This window comes from Delphinapterus leucas, chromosome 14 (assembly GCF_059928025.1).
Source record: "Delphinapterus leucas isolate spDelLeu-1000000601 "Yukka" chromosome 14, BTC_Dleu_Yukka2, whole genome shotgun sequence".
Lineage (NCBI taxonomy): Eukaryota > Metazoa > Chordata > Mammalia > Artiodactyla > Monodontidae > Delphinapterus > Delphinapterus leucas.
In genome coordinates, this window is record NC_143142.1 from 43,776,331 (window position 1) to 43,796,544 (window position 20,214).

A 20,214-nucleotide genomic window follows, 5' to 3' on the forward strand; every position below is an offset into this window, starting at 1 on the left:
GAACAGATTTCAGTCATTTCTGTACTAGGGTGTCACAATGAGTATAAATCTTTGAAAGCAAAAGATACGACCAGTATTTCAAGTTCCAAATTCTACTCCTCACTCCCTTTAAAAATAATGAATGTCGGGCTTCCCTGGTGGCGCAGTGGTTGAGAGTCCGCCTGCCGATGCAGGGGACGCGGGTTCGTGCCCCGGTCCGGGAAGATCCCACATGCCGTGGAGCGGCTGGGCCCGTGAGCCATGGCCGCTGAGCCTGTGCGTCCGGAGCCTGCGCTCCACAGCGGGAGAGGCCACAGCAGTGAGAGGCCTGTGTACCGCAAAAAGAAGAAAAATAATAATAATGAATGTCAATGAGAAGAGGTAAAGCCTGAACTTCTTTAGAAGACATTTCTTTAGAACAGTTCTTTAGAAATATTTCTCTGGAAATAAAAACTCTGGAAGATAAAAATATGCATTTGAGACAACTAAAGATGCGATCCATGATTTCTCCTAAGTTTGCAATTTTGATAGCATAAATGCTCCTCAGGAAAGGTAAATTGAGGACCTACAAAGTTCCTTGGGAGATTATACAGCAAGAAAACCAATGTGACTATTTCAAGATGAAGTAAAATAGGTACTCCTTTAGCTTTTACACGACGTATTTTCTTTTAAAAGTTTCCGATAAAATAAACTCAGTGTTTGTTATAAAGGAGACATTCTTTATTCAGTTCTTATCATAATGGCCATATAAAAACATTCTGCTGCAAGTTTTGGTTTCTAATGAGTAGCATTCTTTTTTTTTCAGGTTCAAAGTCAATTTCTTTAAACCGCCTGTTTTATATGCATATACCACCTTTTGATAATTCTTTCATGGATTACAGTTTAGCCTTTAAAACAAGCAACTTTGTTGAATATCTTATTATTTTTCTAGGCAGTTTCAAATCCCTTGATGTCTGGCAAATTTTTACAAAATTAATGAGGTTAACCTTCATTTCTCAGGCTTGCAGAGTTACTTTAGGTTAACAGAGATCTCTTATTTAAAGATGACTCATAGCCAAGGACTTTTAAATTTGACTTTATTTTCAGGACGGTCTACTAAACTCAAAGTAGATCTTAAGTAAGAGAAGTATGCAACACATTCTTTTTTTTTTTTTTTTTGACACATTCTTAATCTTAAACACATTTAGGCAACTAAATACAGGTTAATCCCTCTTCAAATAAATTAGATTTGTAAAAATCTAGACATCTGAACTAAAATGTAAAGGGACATTAATAATGTTTTTCTATTTATAAGATTCCTTTTCATAGCTGCCTAATATTCTATTTTCTTACTCCTTTTCCCATGTCTGAACGTGTCCGTCCTCCTGTAAGGAAGGAGCTGAAATCTAAACGTAAACATGGCAAGTGTTCTACCATCAAGGAAGTCACAGTCTCATCTAAATATTTCTCTAGCAAATTATGTGATTTAAGATGAAGATCTACATAGTGGGGATTAGGGAAATTAGGCCACGAAATCAAAAAGCTGAAGGTGACATTTAAAAACATGTTTAAATAGAGTATCGCAAAAGGGATAAAGTTTGCCACAAAAACATGTGGCTTGTAAACCTTTCATTTATTTGCAGTTTGCAGGAAAATGTCTACTACATACAGAAAGGGACGAACAGAGTCTGTTGCCAAGTATCAGCAGCTGGATTAGAAGATGTGCAATTCTCTATACTTACAGCACTAAGGAAGGCAAAGGAGAAACACGGCTTTTAAGCATTCCCTCCTTAAACCACCACCCCTGCCCCAGAGAATACATGTGCACAGGTTTTTTGTGATTATGGTTTTTTTTTTTTTTTTTTGGCTGCGTTGGGTCTTCGTTGCTGCTCTTAGGTTTTCTTTAGTTGCAGCGAGCGGGGGCTACTCTTCGTTGCGGTGCACGGGCTTCTCATCACGGTGGCTTCTCTTGTTGCAGAGCAAGGGCTCTAGGTGCATGGGCTTCAGTAGTTGTGGCTCACGGGCTCAGCAGTTGTGGCTCATGGGCTTAGCTGCTCCCCGGCATATGGGATCTTCCTGGACCAGGGCTCGAACCCGTGTCCTGTGCATTGGCAAGTGGATTCGTACCCACTGCACCACCAAGGAAGTCCCTGTGATTATGTTTTAATTTGATTTTTAGAATCACAGAAATTCATAGCATCACTGACTTCTTTTTTAAAAAATATAAAATATGCTTTGTATATAAGTCTTCTCATTTTATGCTACTTTGTTTTCTGGTTCAACCAAATCACTGTTCGTGAGAATGAATAAGGCAATTTCTGTTACCTGAAAGGAAAATGTAGGATTCTGCTCGGTTCTTTAATTTCTCCATGAAGATACACACATAGCCCTTTAATAAAAACATGCCATTGAATTTCCATTTCCCATAATTCCTTCTGCTTAGTGAACAAAGTCATAATAGGTATGTCAGAATAAAAACAGGGATAGAGTTCTTTCGAGTGGGCGGAAATGCCTCTGCAGCTTTTTATAACTGGAATACTGACCGTCAGCAAAAAAGAGAGATTGGGTGGCTTAGCAGGGTCCACATTACATCTGATTCACTGATCCCTTTCAAATTCTTGCCCCCAACCTCGGTGCAACACAAAACCCTCCTGAGCTCTGCCGGTCCTTTTGTCTGTTTGCAAAACAAAATACAACAGAATAAATTCTTGGGGGTGGGGGTAGGGGTCGGGGGAAACAGCTTTGCTCTTTGGACAAATCTCCCCCTTTGGGTTCTCTTAAGATGAGTGTTCTACCTAGTTTTGTCAGCTAGTCACTCTCCATCACCTGTTACTTAGCAATTCGTTAAGTAAAAAATATCTGTAGCTCTCGTAGCTTTCTCCAAAGAAGCAACTTGGATGAGAGGTCAATAATGAACGTGCTTTGTGTACCCAGCAGCGCTCAAAGTGCTTCAAAGATCATTCAGGCTGGTCAGGACTCGTTGGTTTTGTACCCAGAATTGGGTATGAATCCAAGATTAAATGTCAAAATGAGTGTGTCGGAGAATACTTGTTAAAATAAAAAATTTCGTAATTAGAGAAATGCACTCTATGCTCTAAATGCACCTAAAAGAAAAGATGCTCAAAGTGTAAAACATGCCTACAAATAATTTCGCTAATGGGTAGACACAAGATTCTTGAGCGCTTTTTCTCTCAGATTGCTACAGACGTTAAACGTTCCAAAAAACTTTATAAGGTTTTCAGATAGGGTTCTCGCGTGAAGGCAGAACTACTTTTAACAATGGCTAGTCAGATGTTGTCTTGTTCTGAAACATCACCCTTTCAACAATTAACTTTCCAGTTCATACCATATGCTAAATAGCTGAGTATAGCATGAGAGTACTGTGGGAACCAGTGAGGAAGTCTACAGAAGTATTTTGGGACAATTGTGAACCTTGGAGGATTTGGGAAGATGATACTAGGAAGAAAAGGGAATTCTGGTAGGTAACTGGAATAACCCAGAGCAGAGGAAAGAAGACTTACAACATACCCAAGGAAAGGCAAAAGCTAACCACTGCTTGAAATATCAAGTTAATATAGGGAGAGAGTGGAAGATGCACCTACAGATTTAGTATAGACAAACTGTAGAGCTCTTGTAAAAATTTGGGAGACAGATGCTGAAGATTTTTGGGCAGGGAAAGTGCAAGTAGTGTTTTGGGACAAATGACCTAACTTAAACACGCAGGCTGGGATTAGAGTGAAAAGCCAAAGACATTTTACTGAAGAGATCAGTGTTTGAGCATGAACTAGGGACCCGAGCCAGTGATGGCAACAGGAATCCCAAAGAAGAAATACAGATTCAAAGAAGTGGTGAAAAAAGAATCCATAGGAACAGAAGACTAATTAGATGTGAGGAGGAGAAACGGCTAGGAAGGAAACGTAAGGAGTCGAAAAGGATTCCAATGTTTTGAGTCTAGCTGACTGTTTAAAAAGAGGAGTGGAAATGGGCTAAATTTGAGGGAGGAAATAGTTTTAGGAAAGACTCCTTTCCAGAACTGCTGATTTAAGTTAGCATTAAAAAAAATATACGGGGCTTCCCTGGTGGCGCAGTGGCTGAGAGTCCACCTGCCGATGCAGGGGACACAGGTTCGTGCCCCGGTCCGGGAAGATCCCACATGCTGCAGAGCGGAGGGGCCCGTGAGCCATGGCCGCTGAGCCTGCGCGTCCGGAGCCTGTGCCTCGCAACGGGAGAGGCCACAACAGTGAGAGAAACCCACGTATCGCAAAAAAAAAAAAAAAAAAAATTAAAAATATACGAATCGTGCATCTTCTGAATGCCTGACATGGGGCTAGGTAGAAGGAATTCATAAATTACCATACAGACCTTATCAGAAGGAGCTCTTAGTTTGATTAGAGAGACAGACACACAAATCGTGCGCTCAGCCGAAGCCACAGGGATGGGGTGAAATCTTTCAGGGAGAGTCATGTCTAATCTAAAATTTTCCTGCTGAGGTGATCTTGTTTAGTTGTCTAATTGACAGAAAACACCTGATAGCCATCTCATCCGCAGACATCTCTTCAAAAAGATAAAAACTTATTGAGTCAAGCTTTTGTCTTTTTTTTCCTCCTTATAAAATCTATTCCCTTCTTTACTCCTGGACCTTTGGTAATTTGTGTTTTTTTCCTCTGCGCCGTATTCTAACTTGCTTCTACCTTTTTCAAACATAAAACTCACAAAATTAAATTCTTAAGAGCTCCAATGCTGGTGCGAATTATTGCCAACAACACTTGAGTACCTACTGAATGTAAAATAGTTTTCAGCTTTTGTAACTCTTAGGCAGGCTTGGCAACTTCTTCCGAGCCTAAAAATCTTTGGAAGGATTAATGATCATTGAGCTATGCATGCCCCATCTCTGGTGTTGTACACAGGGTGGCAGCGGCCTCTAAGAGTCATTCTTTAAGTTCTTGGTCCCTTGCTTAATGCTCTACCAGATTTATGGCTTGGGTCTCATGTCACAAAGAACCCCTTCATTTCTCTCCTTTCCACAGTCACTGAAAGTTATCTCTGGTGAGGCCACAACCTATACTGCATGAATCCAGTTCTGACATCTGAGGATTCTGAGGCTCAGGGGAGGGCAGGAACATATGATGCCTGGGATGGCAGGTGTTTGAGGTCAGGGCACATGGGCACAGTGGTCCCCTTCACTTGGCTGCATTCTTCTAGTGTTCCTTCCAATCTGCTGTTGGATGGGGGAGACTGGCGCTGACATTTCAGTGATTCCCAGACATGACCCTAATGGTACCTGACAACTCACTCCAGCCTGAGTAGGCAGCAACTCATATTTCCATTTTACAAATGAATTCATTAAAGCTCAGGGAGATGAAGCAACCTGCCGGAGGTCCCACGACTGTCAAAGAGAACAAACTGTCATTATTCGGGACCAAATGAACTACAAATAATGGTAGGTTTCTAGCTCACATTTAGCTGATGGCTTGTTAAATGACCTATTTTCTGCTCTACCAGTGCCAAGTCAGGATTTCACAGTCTGTATCATGCGTTTTTTTTGGTCAAATCGAGGTTCTTCTCACGACTGATTTGTAAGGATAATTTCCCTCCAATTCTACTAGTTGTAGGGATAAGCAATTCCCCCAAATTTAGTCTTGTGTGACTATAAAACAGATCTTGGTATTTTACAGTGAGACCGCAAACACAAAGGAAGCAAAGTTAAAGTAAGTCAACATTCATGGTGCAAGGAAAGGAGAGTATTAGGCAACCAACAATGAGTCAATGTCTTTTAAACTATATTCTGATGATGACGCAGGCTTTACTATTGTCACGACCGACCAGCAATGCCCAAAATAGAAGCAAAGCCTTTTTTGACTAATTGAGCACAAATAAAAGTTGCAAATAGTTCTTATTATGATAATACCTTAAGATGGTGTCACCAAAGAACGAATATCTATTTTCTTAGTTGGAGCCGGTGATGCTTATTGAACATTGACTAAGCACTTGTGCCCAGGGCCTTGGAGTTAAGTGTCCAAGCAAGTGTGTGTCACGTTGTGGTCCTTTCCACTTGCTCTACTTTACAGCTAAGACATTGCTCTTTAGCAAAGGGAATTATATCAGCTGTACTGTCTGATTAAGATAATAATAGGACCACTATCCTACAGCTATATAGCGCTTGAAGAGCTACAAAACTGCCTTCATATAAGCAGAGGGTAAATTATGATTTCTGCTAAGGCAGTCCTCCAAAAATGTGACGCCAATGGCAAAATAATTAACTCATTTCCCAGTAGCTAAAATTCCATGAGGAACAGAGCATGGTAATTTTCTTAGGTCAGTGCCCTGATAAACACTGCGTTCCTAAGATCTGCACTCAACACAAAAATTCTTAGTTTTACCTCCTGTTAACAGGAGTGTCAGAAACAAGGTCATCCATAGGTTGCAAAATTGATAACTGCTTGAAAGGCATCAGATGCAGAAAGCAGAGGAAACAGTATAAAGGAGAAGTTAAACTGACACAGTCCAGCTGAGCTTTGAAGTGGAATTCTGCAAACCCTCACTACAGTGAATACCCTACTAAGTGCCGCAGTATTAAACACAGAACACCAAGATGGGGAACTCCAGTCCTGGCCTCCAGAGACTCACAGGATAGTGAAAGAAAAACAAAGACCAAGGATTCTAGCTCATCATTCTCATATTGAAAGATCTTTGGTCCATTGATTCAGTGATTATGCCAGACACACTACATACACGATCTCATTTAATCCTAAAAACAACTCTAAAAGGTAGATGCTATTTTAGAGATGAAAAGAAGAAGAAGAAAGAAAACAAGTTACAGGGAGATAAAATACCAGGTCCAAGGTCACACGGTGGTGGAACTAGTATTTGAACATGGCTGTGTGATTCCAAAGCCTGGTATGCTTTTTCAAAAATACCTCACTGCCTTTCAGTTTTGGGAGAGGAGTCCATAGTAAGCACAAGTGGAGAGTAAAAACATAAGCCTTGCCAGGAATCAATATATTTATGAATAAAACTATCTTTCCCTTAGAAACCACACTAGATTACATTTATAAACTAATGAAATCCTATCGTTTGATACATTCGTGAAACAATCTCTCTTAATTGGCATGTTCGTAAAAGTGGTTTCCTGCCGTGAAAATCTGTTAAAATAAGGTATCCACAGGCACCTGGGCTTCATAAATCTTTTTGACTTTTCTTAAAAAAAAAAAATCACAATTCATTTAATTTCTCACTGGAATCACACATCGAGTTTTACATGAAATAAGAAGAATGGATTTATACTGAGTACTTCTTGCTTTAATCAAAGCCTGAATCAGACCCAAGACTCACCAGGCAAAGTGAAAAAAATGGACAGTCAGCAGGCATCTGTGTGTTTTCAACGGATAAGTGTCCATGACAACAGGAAAAAATGCCACAGTAGTGCAAGCAACACTGTTAGCAGGCTCAAAGAGATTAGGAATAGAATTAACCTAGAGATCAATCCACCTCTTTCCTTTCCTTCTTAGAGATGAATCGTTCTCAGCAGAATTAAGAAGCACTGCAGAAACAAGGACCTGCCTCCGCATCACTTTTATACCTGTTCCTGAACTGACAGACAGCTTGTGGGCTAAGTGCTGTCCATCTGGCACTTTTTAACAATCCTACACTTTACATATTTCCTTGTAATTCATAAGCAAATTATAAAGTTCCCAATAACCGTAAGAATGGATGAAATGAAAATGTATGTTTATTTTCTAAAAATGAATACACAAAGGTATACCATTTTATCAAAATGTTTCCAATTACCTTAAGTATGTAACCCTGATTTCACTTAAATACAATTTTTTCGTTCATTGGCCTTATTGAGGTATAACTAATGAATAAATCTGTAAGATATTTAAAGCATACATTGTGATGATTTGATATATGTGTACATTGTGAAGATTCCTCTCATCTAATTAACACATCTATCACCTCACATATTTTATATGTGTGTATATATATTTATATTTATTTTTTGGTGAGGACCTTTAAGTTCTATTGTTTTAGTAAAACTCAAATATACAATAGTGTTATAGTCACCATGTTACACATTAAATCCTCAGACTTTATACATCTTATAGATGAAAGCTTTTAAAAATATAATTTATTGATGAAACAAATGAATTAATACCAAGAAACGATTTTCTCTTTAAATAGTTGTTCTTAGGTTTTGTTAAACCCTTTGTAGTTACAACTGAGAAACAGCTGTATACTACGAGGGCAATCATCATCACAAAAACAGGAACTATGAAAGCCGTAGCTGGTATTTTGTTTTGTTTTGTTTTGTTTTGTTTGTTTTGCTGTACGCGGGCCTCCCACTGTTGTGGCCTCTTCTGTTGCGGAGCTCCGGAATTGGAATTACTGAAATAGTGCGTTATTATTTTACTTTAAGTGTACTCTAAGTTAGAGGTTCTCTGGTAATTCCATGATTAACCTGCCTCAGATGACATCTAAGGTGATCTGTTTGACACTACAATCCACTCTTTATAAAATGGTATTATAGTTGGTGTATCTCCATTGATGGCCTGACATAACACACCCAAAGCATATACACATCTTAAACTTTGATAAATTCTGTTGTATTCTTCATGTTGAAAATAAGTAGACAAATCACCTCACTTTAACGTCATAAAATCATTCATTCATTTAACAATTACTTATTTTTCACTGAGGTATAGTTGACTTACAATGTTGTGTTAGTTTCAGGTGTACAGCAAAGTGATTCAGTTATATATATATATATATATATATATATATATATATATATATATGCCTTTTCAGATTCTTTTCCCTTATGGGTTATTACAAAATATTGAGTGGAGTTCCCTGTGCTATACAGTAGGTCCTCGTTGGTTATCTATATTATATAGAGTAGTGTGTATATGTTAATCCCAAACTCCTAGTTTATCCCTCTCCCCTTTGGTAACCCTAAGTTTGTTTCCTGTGTCTGTGGGTCTACTTCTGTTTTGTATATAAGTTCATTTGGATCATTGTTTTTTAGATTCCACATATAAGTGGTATCATATGATATGTGTCTTTCTCTGTCCGGCTTACTTTACCTAGTATGATAATTGCTAGGTCCATCCATGTTGCTGCAAATGGCATTATTTCATCCTTTTTTACTGCTGAGTAACAATTACTTATTGAACACCTACTATGTGCAAGGCACTGTTATGAGCCTTAGGAATACAGCAGTGAACAAAACATCCCCCACTCCCACCACACAAGTTTTTAAGTGAATGAAGGCCATGTTTACACGGATAAGTCATTAAAGGAAAATAAGGTTTTAAAAATACACTTTTAGCCTTATTTCTGCTTGAAGTCTACAAAAGGAAGGAATTTCATCATTTTCCACTGAAGAAGAAGAAGAAAACACAGAGTAACTAGAACTAGTGACTTCTAGCAGAAATCATGACCTGGCACAGGTGTGAAAGGAGCGACCTCCTTCCTACTGTGGAGATAAAATGTGGATATCTGAAAAACAGGTTTGATTCGGAGAAGTTCCTGGAGATTTGTGATTTTTAAGGGCACTTGAATAAGTTCTTTAGTGGCAGTGAGTTTTCATTACATTTCATCTCACTTCTAACTTTATGACTTTCCCTTATGAAATAAACATCCCACTAGCATTATTCTTATGGCCCACACCTTCGAAAAATGTCATTTTCATTTCAAGTTAACAAATAAAGATAGAAGAAATGATTTCCCTAAGATCAAAAGTTGGACAAGAGACGGAAAGGAGCTGGAGAGGCCAGGTTTCCAAGTGAATTATCTCAAGTGACAGGATCAGCACTGAGGAACCACCCCCAGCTAGACTGTGCATCTCTTTTTCAGCTTCTTGAAATTTTGAACAGAGATACAGAAACCCAGGGCCCTGCAGATAGCATGTTAATTTTCGGCTGAACCCTGGAGGGGAAATTCCACAAACTGCTCCACTTCTTGGCTGTTAACCTCTTACTTTGTTTCTGGGAGACTTTCTTGGGATTCTCCCAATAAACAATCCTTTTTGCTTAAGTTGGTTTCTGTTATTTGTAACCAAAAGAACATTAATATTATAATGTTATCAGGTTGGACACAAAGTTCGTTCGGGTTTTCCCATAACGTCTTACAGAAAAAACCCAGACAAACTTTTTGGCCAACCCAATATATCCCTTTTCACTGGTTCATTTTGTATCCTTATTTGAATTCATTTCCTTTTTTCTAATTACCCTGCTAAAGACTTTCACTGTTCCCAACTGCCAATAAGATAAAATCAAATCTGCCAACATTCTGATATTCTCTGTATGGCTCTCCAATAAGCTTTCAAATCCAGGTCCAAGTGCACACATAGCCTGTCACCACTTCCATCCCTTGCTTCCAATTCTTCCTAAAACAAAATAATGGAAAAGATAGTGAACATAATTTTTAAAAAAATAAATTTATTTATTTTTATTTTCGGCTGCCTTGGGTCTTTGTTGCTGTGTGCGGGCTTTTCTGTAGTTGCTGCGAGCGGGGGTTACTCTTCATTGCGGTGCGCGGGCTTCTCATTGGGTGGCTTCTCTTGTTGCACAGCACGGGCTCTAGGTGCACCAGCTTCAGTAGTTGCAGCACGTGGGCTTCAGTAGTTGTGGCACTTGGGCAGTGAACATAGTTTTAATGATATATGTTTGGCTTCAATGCTGGGCCTGCTAATTATTAGATGTGGAAGTTCGCACAAGTTTTCTCACCTCTCTAAAACATAGTTACCCTTTAATAAAGTGACGATAATCATATCTTGTTCCTAGAGTTATACTAAGGATGAAAAAGAATATATATATAAATAAGTAGCACAGGGTCTAGCATATAGAATGTTTTCCATAAATGACAGCCATTTTATTTCATTATGACTTAAATCTATATCTTTAACCTCAAGCCCTTTCTTGAGATTCAGAGCCACAGATTTAAGGGTCTCTATGACCTTTCCATGTAGACAGACCTCAAATTTCAAATTCAATCTATCCAAAAGAAAAATTAACATCTTCATTCCTTTCAATCTGGGTTCTCGTACATCCCTTACTTTGAAGAATGAAGGATACCATCAACCATCAGTCACCTAGCCACAAGTCTAATCATCTTAAAAACTCTTTCCTCATCCCACTCGAACCCCACCCTGTAAAATTTACCCCCTTAACACCTCTCAAATCCATCCTCTCCCCTTCTCCGGGCACAAAGATCTTCTATGCCTCTCACCAGGCTTCCAACAATAGCTTCCTATCTGATATGCCTGGTCTTTGCAGAGCTCACCAAATTTACCCTCCCAACAGCTAATGAAGATGTCTTTCTAAAACTCAAAGCAGATCAAGTTTAAGTCTATTAATAGCTCTCCATTGATTAGAGAATAAAGATGTACTCTTTGGACTGTTACACATGTCCTTGACAATGCGGCCATGGCCTAGAGTTAATTCTCTCATTCTCTCATCATGCCTTGTTAGTGACCTCTGCTCCAATCACATCTACTTGCTTACAGTTTCTGGACCACAGCAGCCTGTTCCTGCTGGTCCATCTGAGTGGAACGTCCTTCCTTCAGCACCCTGGCAAGTGGCTATGCATCTTTCGAGGGTCATTTCCTTTATGAAGCCTCGGCAGATATAGCCCTCCCACACATTTGTGCTCCAACTGTAACCAGTTGCAAATGTAACCTTAAATACCTCCATCATAGCACTCACACTTGTATTTAATGTGTTTGTGTACCTATTTTTCCAAACTGAAAGGGCAGAGCTGTGCCTTTTTCCTTTAGGGTCACTGCTGATCAGCTCAGGTCTGGCCCATAACAGGCCCTTAATATATGCTCTCTGAATGAAGGTAACAAATCAGAAAGAGACAGCTAAGGGAATTTAAAATTTGAACTTCAAGAATGAAAAGCAAAGTTCAGAGTATGTTTTGCAGTCTGAAGACATTCAGCATCTCACGGGACCCACAATAATACAGAATATCATAACTGTTCATAATTATGATTTCTACTAATTAAGAAGACATTCCATCATAGCTATTCAGAATACCCTATTGAAGGTAACCACGTGTGTGATGAAGCTGACATGTTATTCCAAAAGGGGCTGAGTCAAGCGTGCAGTTTTGTAAGATGGCTATTGCCCCTTAAATGACAATTTGAGAGACTTATAAATGTCTTCTGGTCTAAAGAATTTCAATGTGGTGCATTACTGAGCAACACCAGAAAACAGCTTACTAGTGTCTAGTAATCTGAGACCATCTCCTATATTATTAGGAAATTTGGGCAACTTTAGTGTTAAGTTGCATAACTTCCTTAATGGGTACTGAAAGTTTTAGAAGAAAACAAGAAGATAAAAATGCACTGGGGGAGGGCTTCCCTGGTGGCGCAGTGGTTGAGAGTCCACCTGCCGATGCAGGGGACACGGGTTCGTGCCCTGGTCCGGGAGGATCCCACATGCCGCGGAGCAGCTGGGCCGGTGAGCCATGGCCGCTGAGCCTGTGCGTCTGGAGCCTGTGCTCCGCAACGGGATAGGCCACAACAGTGAGAGGCCCGCGTACCGCAAAAAAAAAAAAAAAAAAAAAAAAGCACTGGGGGAAACTGTTTGATAGCTGATTAAAATAGAGAATTACTTCTTTAAAAAATGTTATAAATATGCAATAATAAAACATTAAGAAAATATGCAAAGATGTGGTCAGAAACCAAAAAAAAAAAATCAGTATTTTTTGACATAAGGTGATTCAGGGAAGGGAAGTAAAGAGAACTAACAATTTAGAAGAAAATCTTACATTCCTGAATCAAATTATGTTGTAATATAAGACTCGGTGCTGAGAAAAACACTCTGCAAATTTCCAGAATGCATCCTAGATAACAGATCTTCTACATATTGTCACAGACCAGAATAAAATTGACATAATTTATCCATCAGTTTCAACCTACTCAGTCAAAAAATCTAAAGGAAATGAATGGACATTTTAATAGACTTTAAGAGCACTATCCATTCTAAGTTTAATAAACAGTTGAAAAAAAATTGTTTAGACTTTTCCAATGAACTTCCCTGGGAGCAAAACATAATTTTGCATTTAAGATTTCACTTCTGTTGAACATAATGGATGAAAGTGACAGGAGCCATGACTGATGAAGCAGAAGTAAATTTCTCCTTTGCAAGCTGCCGAAAAGGCAGGTACACGATATTACCTTTGTGAAATCTAGTGGAGGGTTGGGAAAGGAAGACGATGAATTTCAAGAAGCAGGCATTACTGGGATGTGTGAGAAACCAAATGATTGTATTTGATGGGATTCCTAGAGGGATTCCTTAACCCTTCAGATCTTCTATGGCTTGTGATCTGCCATGCTCCAGGGAGTTCACAAACGAATTACCATCACTTCCAGAAGAAGTGGATTCTCAGCTGTAGGAAAGGCAGCTGAGTAGAAAAGCACTAAGAGATTTAAATACCTAGAAGCTTGCTAGAAGCCAGGAAGGAATGAGATACTGATAAAGGTTAAACGTCTGTCCATAGAAAGCCTTGACCCTCTATATTCATTGCTGAGCAAGAAAACATGTCAAAATACTCTTCATTTTACATCCCAAGATGTTTTAAGACCAGAGGGTAAGACTGGCCTCCCAAGCACTCAGCCAATAACTGTAATACTTATGATTATCCTTTTAAAATAAAAATAATAAAACATTAAAACTTGCCTTCTAAAGCCAGGCTAGACTTCAGTTCCATAATTATCAGTTAAGGTAAAATCGAGTTTTCATCTGATTATTTAAGTTCTCATTACAAAACATTTTATTTATTTATTTATCTATTTGTTTTTAATTATTTTTGGCTGCATTGGGTCTTCGTTGTTGCATGTGGGCTTTCTCTAGTTGCAGCAAATGGGGGCTACTCTTCATTGTGGTGCACGGGCTTCTCATTGTGGTGGCTTCTCTTGTTGCAGAGCACGGGCTCTAGGTGCACGGGCTTCAGTAGTTGCAGCACACGGGCTCAGTAGTTGTGGTGCATGGGCTTAGTTGCTCTGTGGCATGTGGGATCTTCCTGGACCAGGGATTGAACCCGTGTCCCCTGCACTGGCAGGCAGATTCTTAACCACTGTGCCACCAGGGAAGTCCCACAAAAGATTGACTAACCAGCTCATTTCCATATGCAGAATAATGCTTTGGTGAGTTTGAAATGTGGTATTTTTTTTTTACCTTTAGTGTTTAAATGCCGAATGCCAAAAAATAAAAGGGGAGGGGAGCTGAAATAAAATTTCCTGTTACACTTCGGCTCCACCTCTGCTTCTCCCTTGACATGATGGTCAAAGATTTTATCACGTTAAACGTATACACAGAAACAACCCTGCCAAAATATGTGTCACATGGTGATAAATAATTCCAGTTGTTATAAAGAGTAACTGAATTTGATATGTAATGTGGGTCCAGTGTCCCCAAAGCATACAAAGTGGGAAACGAGAGACTGACGTTAAAGTTTTTTTGGCATTTCTTCAAAACTACAGTGTTATTCATGACGCCATTTCCCAGCCTACGTGGAGGTGTTTCTATTTAATATATCGGAAGCACGATACTCAGGGACATGAATCTGAATGGAAGGAGAAAACGCTGAACCCCTAACTAAATGCAGCAGTCTCTCTACTTCAGAAGAGGCAAACACTGCCAGCAAAAACAACAAACTCAATTTCTGTTGAAACAAAAACGGCAGAACGTGAAAGAGCAGCCTGCCATCAGACATTGGGAGTTTGATTTTCATCAATGGCAGGTGAAACAGCCCTCTCCTCCCACTTGTGTATGGGGAAAAAGAAAGGACAGACAATGCTACCTGCATGCAAGCAGAAAGACAAACCTTGCCAGTCCACTTGCTCACTCCAGCATGAAATCCCCAGCAGCCTCTGACGCCCCTTTACGCACTATTTTTTTCCCTGAACCCACGTTATGCTCCTAGTTATTGTACATTTAGAGGGAAACACAGTTCTTTTTGAAAAGATCCCACTGGTGTCACATCATATATGGGAAAAGTTTTCAACCAGAGGGCTTATGATTGATTTGTTTGGGGTCATGTGGAGGTGCAAGGAAAAGTCTGAAAGAAGCAGCATGCATTTTAAAAGTTCCCTCTGTGACGTCTACACAAAAACGTGCCGTGGGCACGTGGTACTTGTGCCAAAACAACAGTCACTGGTTGCTTTACAGCTATTTCCAGTTCACCTGTTACAATGCTAAACAAGCTCCTGAAACTCTGCTTTCAGTGAGAGATGAAACTCTTCACACAGAGATGAAATGAACAGTACAAATACACACTGCGGTAGGACTGAAGGGCAAGTTAGATGGAATAATGCAGATTGATAAAACAGAAAACATCCTCAGCTAGATGTGATCATTAATGATACCACAGAAGCACCAATGTGCCTTACAATTTTTATATGCGTTTGTTCATTGGGCATAGTGTACTGACCAGAAGGATGCTGAGGGACTAGATGAACTCATCACTGAATAACGTCCATGACAAGGCCACATGCACATTCAGTGTCAAAAAGTAAACAACCAACAACAAAAAACCTTTTCAGCCGCATCCTGCAGACCTGTTCGCTGCTTTTAGAAACTTTCAAAACAATGTAACCAGAGGCAATGAATAATAATGACACATGATGATAATCATTTTAATCGTTTGAATTACTAGACAGGAAATATTCACTCGCTTCTTCCCCCGCTATGGGCAGAAAATTACTTCCCCATTCCATTGATGTTGGGCTTGAATCTGTGTCTTGCTTTGGCCACGGGGATGTTAGCAGACGTGACACAAGCCAAGGCTTGAAACGCGCTTCCACTGAGGGGCCTGCCTTCTTGGAGGATGCCATCACGGTGCCAAGGAACATGATCTGGCTACCACTGAGTTCAGGAGGATGAAGGGAATGTGGAGCAGATAGAAACTCAGTCTGCAGCTTGTATCCAAGCCCAGCCTGGAGCAGCTGAGCCTCCCCCAGTCCACAAATGCACGAGCAGGAATAATGACTGCTGTGCCTGCCACTGAGTTTTGCAATGGTCTGTTATGCAGCGTTATTTTGGCAAGAGCTCACTAAGATAAGAGCACTAATAATGATATGATTAACATATCCCCATAAATAGTGTCTATATGTTAAACAATGGTATAGGGTGAAATAAAAACATAGAGATTTCGTTATTGCTGATAGAATACAGTTAAAAGCCTCAATCAAGTTGGACCTTCTTAGTTTTAACCCCCTCCAAGTTCATGTCAGTAGCTGCTGCCATCTCTTCAATACGATGTTTCAGCCTCGGCGTCTCAGGCACTAAAGCAGTCACTTTCTATTCATTTGACTCTTAAAACAATTCCCGTAATGTAACTTTATTCCCCTTCTGATAAGAGAATCAAAACTCACAGAGGTTAAGTAACTTAGACCACAGAGCTAATAGGCTGCAGCTCTCGATTTCAAGTAGGTGCATCCTTAATACTTACCATATTCCAGTACAGTTTTTTTTCTATTTAAGAATGTTTAAAGGAGGAACAAGCTGACTCCACAGAGGAGATATGATGTCTTTTTCATTTTTGTTGCTCTGTAGGGACTCATCTGGCACTGAAATAGCTCTCCCATTCCCACCCCCAGATGGTCCACTTGACAAGGAGAGGCCTCTGGGGATGACTGAAAGCTCTCTTCTTGTAAAGGAGAAGTACAACCTAGAAAATGCCTAAGATAGACATAAGTTTTAGCTCAAGAGGGTACTTAAGTTTACTTCTTTTCATCTATGATCATTAAGTTAGCTCAGTCTCGATAAGGGCTACTTATACATACATACTAAGAACTGAAAAGAAAACAATTCCTTCAAACAATTTTCCTTCCCCCTTTCTAAATCTTATGCATATTATTAAAAAACAGATAACTATGAATATTATCCTATGAATGGTAGCTTTTAAAAGATTCTGATGCACAGACTCAGTCCTTCTAAGCATTATACTAAATTATCATTAAATTCCTGTTGCTCATAAAATTCCTGTCTTATCAGATATATTTCCTAATATTTCAGGGTGGTCAGGCTATTTCATAGTAGTGGAAATTAAAGGATAGCTAACATGACACTGGGTAAAGATCTTTCAAAACTTTAAGATGTAGGAAAACTAGATATTATGTTAGGAGTAAAAATGACCTTGCGAAGATACCAAATGCACTAAAAATAACACTTGCATAATTGATAGGATGACATTATCTCTACAGTCAGTAATACCAGGCTTGCAACCAAAAATGTCTGCTCATCCTAAGAAATGAAGTCTATAAAGTAAACGGAGGTAATTGCATGTAAGATGACAGATTCTATGTCAGAATCATTCTAATACCTATCAGGAATGCTTGACTTTTAAAAATTAAGATTTTAGTGCTCAAGATTTTTAATAAAAAAAAATAATTTAATCCTTTGCTGCAAATGAACCATACTCAAAAATGCTTCCTACTAACTGTAGAATTGCCCTTCCCCTGGTACAAGATTCTTTATGACGACGTTTCCTAGCACACAGTCTGTATCAGGCCTGCTAGGAATGCCTGTGTCTCTAGGAAAACAAACTGTATGAATCAGTGTGGTAAATACTTACTGGTATATATTTTTCTATGGACTCACTATGTAATGATGATAATTATGTCATGACATTAATTTTAATCGGGAATAACTGTAAAATACACAAAAGGAGAGAATGCACAATGAACTCATGCCAATCATCCAGAGTGGACCATTATCAGAATTTTGCCGTATGTGTCTCTTCTGTCTCTTTTGTTGTCACTGCTTAAGTATTTTAAAGCAAATCCTTGATCCCATTGGTATCTGTCTCAAAAAATGTGAACACTTTCTTACAGAATCACAATGCCATGACAGCCCTAATACAATCAGTGATAACTGTTTGGCATCATGGAATAACCAGTCTACGAAGTTTAAAGCAAGTTTGTTTTCCCATCATAGTCTATTTCACAAGGAAAATTACTTGTATTTCCCAGCACTACAATACTTTTCCAAAAGGCACAATGAAGAAATGAAAAAGTAATTAGATAAGTCATAATTTCCATTTTCAATTTATAACACATGGAAAGTAATTTGTGTAAGGGATGTATGACTAAGAGAAGACATGGTATCAATATGTATATCAAACTTGTAATTAAACAGACAAAGGGGGAGAAATCATAACTTGAATGTTAGTTTATATTTAGGCTGTAACAACAGCGAATGAAAAATTGTATTTAAACTTCTCAGAGTTCATTGTCATTAAAAAGCCTATGGAAGTGAACTCTGAAGAACATCCTTTCTTAAGTTAATTTAAATAAAAAGCTTACATCATACTTAAGGGTTTGCTTCTCTATAGGGTCTTACTCATTTGTTTGGAAAGGGAGGGAAATTCCAAAAACTGTAGAGAGGTGGTTTCAAGTGATTAGATCGTGCCCTAACTTCAGTGTTGCACACGCATCAAAAGAAAAGAAAAGGAAACCAGCATGGGAACAAAGCAGAAACTGACAAAGGACAGAAGGTGAAAATATCTGCCATGACCAGGTGGCCAGGTGTTCTCCAAGGGCTTCTGCTTGTTGGACACCAAGAAATAGATCGTTGAAATAATAAACGCTGAAGAGAGTGTGGAGAAAAAGGACCCCTCCTACACTGTTGGTGGGAATGTAAATTGGTGCAGCCACTATGGGGAACAGTATGGAGGTTCCTTAAAACACTAAAAATAGAGCTGCCATATGATCCAGCAATCCCACTCCTGGGCATATATCTGGAGAAAACTCTAATTCGAAAAGATTCATGCACCTCAATGTTCACAGCAGTATTATTTACAACAGCCAAGACATGGAAGCAACTGAAGTGTCCATCGATAGATAACTGGATAAAGAAGATGTGGTACATATATACAATGGAATACTACTCAGTCATAAAAAAGAAGGAAATAATGTCATTTGCAGCAACATGGATGGACCTAGAGAGTATCATACTAAGTGAAGTAAGCCAGAGAAAGACAAACATCATATGATATCACTTATACGTGGAATCTAAAATATGACACAAATGAACTTATTTACAAAACAGAAATAGACTCACAGACATAGAAAACAAATTTATGGTCACCAAAGGGGAAAGGGGGTGGGGGAGGGATAAATTAGGAGTTTGGGATTAGCAGATACAAACTTCTAATATAAATAACATAGATAAACAACAAGGTCCTACTGTATAGCACAGGGAACTATAGTCAATATCCTGTAATAAACCATAATGGAAAAGACAATGAAAAAGAATATATATATAGGTTAGATCATTGAAACTAGCTAACTTGTTTTTTGAACAAGAAAAGAAATCAATCTCTCTCCTCAGATCACTAAAACATTATATTTTGTGTGTTCTGGGCTCAATTTTGTCCCTACCCCCCAAATTCATAAGTTGAAGCTCTAACCCTCAGTACCTTAGAATATAAGGAATTTAAAGAAGTAATGAAGGTAAAATGAAGTCACATGGGCAGGTCCTAATCCAGTATGACTGGAGTCCTTATAAGTAGAGGAAATTGGGACACACATAGGCACATACACTGAGAAAAGATCACGTGAGGACATGGTAGGAAGGTGGCCACCTGTAAGCCAAGGAGAGAGGCCTCAGCAGAAACTAAACCTGCCAACAACTTGATCTTGGACTTTTTAGCCTCCAGAACTGTGAGAAAGTAAGTTTCTGTTGTTTTAAGCCCCCCAGCCTGTGGTATTTTGTTATGACAACCCGAGCAAACGAATATACTATGTAATGCCGAAAACTCTAAAACTTAAGTCACTGACTTCATTCATAATCAGGCAAGTCAGTATTACTTTAATTTTTTAATAAGTATTAAACATTTTGTAAAGATAGTAAAACGTATCATATCTCAAAGTGAACTATAATTCATTACAATTACCAAATATTCAGTCAGGAATCGAATTTCCCTGACTGTCATGTATATACATACGTATGCATATATACATACACATTTGCATGTAGATATGCTCGTTTCACATATAGACTTTATGTGTATTTGTATGTCTATTATAAACCTGCACACACACACACACATTTGTTTGAATCAGATTCTGGTGAGACTGGCTCCTTTAATTTATAAGTTCTCCATCCCCTTTTTCCTTTTAAGTTTTTTGCTGTTGCTGAAGAAACCAGATCATTTGGGCTACAGCATTTCCCCACAATCTAGATCTTGGCTGATTGTAATTCTATAATGTCATGTAACATGATCCTCTGCCCTCTGTGTTTCTTA

At 38.9% G+C, this 20,214-nt stretch overlaps 1 protein-coding gene across 1 annotated transcript in view; it reads right to left on the bottom strand.

Annotated features, from left to right (window-relative positions):
• CDH2 (cadherin 2) overlaps positions 1 to 2,648 on the bottom strand; it is an 80,427-nt gene extending 77,779 nt beyond the window's left edge. Inside the window, exon 1 of the mRNA XM_022586890.2 lies at positions 2,284 to 2,648. Within this exon, the coding sequence (XP_022442598.1) occupies positions 2,284 to 2,362 (79 nt within the window). The 5' untranslated portion in view covers positions 2,363 to 2,648. The remainder of the gene's footprint in view (positions 1 to 2,283) is intronic.
• Between the last annotated feature and the right edge of the window lie 17,566 nt (positions 2,649 to 20,214).